Source organism: Penaeus japonicus, unplaced genomic scaffold (genome assembly GCF_977035675.1).
Source record: "Penaeus japonicus unplaced genomic scaffold, GWHDUDI00000001_assembly GWHDUDI00000021, whole genome shotgun sequence".
NCBI lineage: Eukaryota > Metazoa > Arthropoda > Malacostraca > Decapoda > Penaeidae > Penaeus > Penaeus japonicus.
The window spans coordinates 19807801-19812800 of NW_028234423.1; the positions used below are offsets into that span (position 1 = coordinate 19807801).

At 35.2% G+C, this 5000-nt stretch overlaps 1 protein-coding gene across 6 annotated transcripts in view; it reads right to left on the reverse strand.

The window, feature by feature from the left end:
- The window catches only part of LOC122259192 (ectonucleoside triphosphate diphosphohydrolase NTPase), a 47642-nt gene that overhangs the window by 18750 nt on the left and 23892 nt on the right, over window positions 1–5000 (reverse strand). For all 6 annotated transcript variants that reach the window (XM_043025828.2, XM_086548782.1, XM_086548781.1 and 3 more), the window contains 2 exons: window positions 2003–2129; window positions 1571–1738 (listed from right to left, as the gene is read on the reverse strand). In XM_043025828.2, the coding sequence (XP_042881762.2) occupies window positions 1571–1738; window positions 2003–2129 (295 nt within the window). The remainder of the gene's footprint in view (window positions 1–1570; window positions 1739–2002; window positions 2130–5000) is intronic.

Below are 5000 nucleotides of genomic sequence, written 5' to 3' on the forward strand. Positions count from 1 at the left end.
GTGTGTGTGTGTGTGTTGTGTGTGTGTGGGGTGGGTGTGTGTGTGTTTGGTGGGTGTGTGTGTTTTGGTGTAGTGTGTTGTGGTTTGTGAGAGTGGGTATGTTCGTGAAAGAGGGTGTGCGTTTGTGAGAGTGTGTATGTGTTTGTGGGAGAGTGAAAAAGGGAATGGGTTTAGAAGAAATGGTAAATTAATAAACATGGGAATGAGTGTACAAATGAGTGTGAGTTTTACAAATGTAAAATTTTAGATTCATCACTAATATGCATTCATGTATTAAACTGCCACTCAATATTCTCTCACACACATATCCAACTGCATAAATCAAATTACCCCTTTAGCAATAATAATTATGCAACACACCTGTAAACTAACCATCTCTCATTTTCCTTTATATATCTACAGTTAGTCTATCTGATACAATAGAATGGTTCTTTCTTTTGGTGTTCTTAGAATTTGTTTGTGTGTGCCTTGTCTTTTACTTTATATCTAATCTCTTCAGAAAAGACGGTCTTGTACCGGAAGAGAATAACACTTGCAGCAGATGGTGAAACACATTCACTTCCCACCTGTTTAATTACAAGGTGATTATGAGGTACAAGGAACAGAACTGCATAGCAAATACTGAGCGGCAGAGGAGAATTCTGCATGACAACTCCTGGCTATCTTTGCCTATGGGATAATTGCTGAATAAGGAATTCTACAAACCTCTAAGCAATTCCTTCAAATAATTAAAGTATTATGACAAAATCTGAACATACATATCAATATCAAGCAAGAACATAAACATAACATATAATAAGAATATCATAAAGATAAATAATAAAATGGATAACATAGTAACTTTACTGATTATAATCATATATATTAGCTTCATGGACTACATAGTGAAGTACTATCATATAGGGCTTCCATGAGCCTGATTATGGTTCCCTGTAAGAAGTCAAATCCCTGGTAATGCTATTATGAGAATATTCCAATAAAATTATTGGGAAGCATCAATCATTATAGGTTGCTCATAATAGGATCAAGCTAAGCTATTACCTAGTTCTTCTTGGTGTAATATGAGGAGGGGGGATTAGTGGCACAATTTCTGATGTATATTTCATATGAAGTTCCTCTACAGGAATAACAAACATGAAGTTATGTCTTTCTTTAGAAATGAATGATTCAAAACCCTCTAATAGGATAAATCTGTGAAAATTAACATATACTCTCTGCAAAGACTGGACTAACCTAAATCAAATTTTGGTGATTCGTCCAATCATGATTCCAGAGTTGTCCAACTCTGGACAATTCTGGAAGGCAGTAGCTCCCCTCAAGAAGATGCAGAGCCCTCACCTCTCCCATAATCAGTGCTAATAGGGGTACAATGACTTACACCACCACACACTCTTCCTCTGACACACTCATACACATTGCCACAAGAAACAAAGACACACAAAACCAACAAGCAGCACTACTTCCTCTCAATATGAGAGAAACAAACAAACATACATACAACTGGCGATTGAGTCGAGTCACTATACACAAAATAATTGCGCGTGACTGCCAAAGCCAACCTAATTCTAACCTGTGAGGCTCTTGAAGAAGGTGAAGGCCAGGACGCGGGAACCTGTGGACCCTGCATCAATGATCACTGCATACACGCGTTCTTGGACCCCCATTGCCACTAAAGTTCTGTCCAGGATATTTGTGCTGTGGCCGGTGTTTTTCATTGGCCATGTGTTGTTTAAGGTAACTAGAAGATCAGAAAAGACAATGACAATCATTTTTATTTCAAAATCATTAAAATAATAAATATTGGTATCATGTTTTAGAAATAAAACTCTACAAAACATTAGAATTTGTATAATATTCCACATTAAATTCACATCTTAATTTACCTACAACATAATACTGATAAAGCTCATTCCACTACACAGTCATCAACAAACACAACAAAATAAGAATAACAACATTAGAAAATCAGTAAACAGAAAAGAAAAGCAAAGAATAGACTTACCGAGGATAATGAGCATGGCAAGGGAGAAGAGTATGGCGTTGAAGAACAGGCGCATGAGTCGGAACGAGGAGTACATCGTCCCCGAGGTCCGGTTACCCTTGGTGACAACTCCCATGTCTCCACCTGACTGGAAGAGCAAACAGAACATCAGCATGGGTTTGGGTCAGCTGAATCTGTGGTTGATTTATGGCTGTATAACAATAACAATGATAGAAGTAATAAAATGATAGTAAAAGTAATAAAAATAAAGTTATGACTATACTACAATAATGATTATTATCATTATTATTACTATCATCAAGATAACGTTATCCTAGAAATATAAGTAATTATTATCATAATATCAATATTTTTACAATTATCGATGTTATTTTTGATGATGATAATGATAATGATAACAATTATTTCAATAAAAAAATGATGACGGTAATAATGATAATGATAACAATAATAATGATGCGTTACAAACATAACATATAAAATAATGCTAGTAACACCACCAATTCATGTTCTCAGGTCCTGCTCTTCCAACCATACCCTGCAAATAGTCCATACATGATAACCAGTAATGGCAACACTTGATAAAAGCTTTCCTGGCACGTGTCCACATTGAACGCACTTACCAAGCTATTTTTAACATCCTCATTAAGCTGAAAGTTTTATTCATGCACATACAGTGGCAGTTTCTTGGCAAGCTGATATGTATCTCCTTCCAAGACATTAATCTAAGGAAATGATAAAAGCATATGCACATAAATCTCTCTGCCTCCCCCCATCACAGTGTCTCCAAAAATAACCAACTTTTAATGGGAACATATAGCATAAGTTGGTTTGCTTCTGTTGGCCTTTATTGGATTAGGAAAATTAGATCTGGATAAAAAGCAATGAAATGATTGCACAACACCAAAACCAACAACAATAACAAAGGAAATACACAAAAAATGCTTGATCCTCATTTACAAATTAGGTAAATCATTTACTATGGTACTTTTTTAAATACATTATGCATACTATCATAATACAACATGCTGTAACACTCACTCACTCACTCTAGCTCCTATCTATCATATTGCAAAAATGCTGGTTATGGAACATCAGCACTAAGAAAAAGGGAGGAAGGAATAAGAAATTAAGAATAATGTGACACACGTGACTAATTAGAGTCAAATTACTTTGCAAAAATATTTCAAGAGATTGTGGAATAAAACCTATAAAACCAAATCTAACTTAAAAGCAACTTATAAAATGGATACAAAGACATATAAGGATGAACTTGTACACTGGGGAATGAGCAATTAACAAATCTAGTTATCCTGTGGTGAGGAAAATATGAAAAAATAGTTTGATATCCAGAACTTTAATTTGCATCATTGAAGATATGATGTACATGTGCAGGAATTTTGATATATGACAATAAATGCTGTCATATATCATTAAATACTGTTTCACCTTTATCTGGCTACTACATACTTAAACAGAGAAAAGAAGGGGAAAAAATCTTTCTCTCTCTACACACACACACACACACACACACACACACACACACACACACACACACACACACACACACACACACACACACACACACACACACACACACACACACACACACTCACACTCACACTCACACTCACACTCACACTCACACACACACACACTCACACACTCACACAACACTACCAAAAAACTATACACCAAACAAACGACCTCTTCTATCTCACACACTCACACACATCTCTCTCTCTCTCTCTCTCTCTCACACTCACACTCACACTCTCACACTCACTCACTCACTCACTCACTCACTCACTCACTCACTCACTCACTCACTCACTCACTCACTCACTCACTCACTCACTCACTCACTCACTCACTCACTCACACACTCACACACACACACACACACACACACACACACACACACACACTGTACTTGATACCACATCACATACTGACTGTAGTCTACTGTTATAATATACTATAAATGAAAAGTGTTATTTCTGGTAACTCTTTGACCTGCATAACTTTTCAACAACCCAAGAATTAGAGAAAAATCTGCCTATCCCACTCTCTCTCTAATATATATAAAATATATATAATATACATATATTTCAATGTAAATATAAACAACATAACTGTCACTACATTATAAATATAAATATATGTATATAATCATACTGTCACAAAAAAGTTCTAAAAAACAAGACAAATAGTGTAAACCCACAAAATCACAGGAGTAAATTCCTAGCATGCCTGAATTGGAGGTTCCCTACTCTTGCTGTGAAAGAGAGTGAGGGGCATCACGCTATTTATAAACACATTTTTTCCTCTTGGCATTCTTATTGTGCTGTTCCTCTGTAGGTGTTCAACATGCTATCAAGACAAAACGAGCTTTGGAAAAAATTATCTTTCCTTTCAAATTCATTACTGTATACTTTCATTTTTCTTCCTTGTCATATTCATTCTCTCTTTCCAATATTTTCTTCTCTGTCTTTTAACAAAACTTCAACCCACAATCACTGACTATCAAGACTTCAATAATTCCCCTGTTCTCCTTTACACCATCCATCAATGACTGACTGATAGGTCTCTTGCAACAGCCATACCTGAGCTTCTTTAAATTAACTCACACATGAACATACTTGTCATTTCATGCCTACCTTCTGTTTTTGTTAGGCAGCTAGCAACTGTCATCTGAATTCCTACATATTATTGCTCTATTTATAATAATTTTTCATACTCTACTTTCTTTACCTATTTCATTAACTCTTCTTTCCTAAAGTCATAATATGAATATATTTTTTTTATTACTATTATAAAAGTAATATTTTCATATTTCTATTAATCTCCTCCATGATACATTTTCAGATTCTAAATATATTTTCTACAATTTGAATATTGATAGCACATATATTGGGTTCCATGAACTCCAATTCATTACCTATTTATAGATCACACCCTAGACAGGCACTCATTGGGAATGTGCCAAATCAATGAC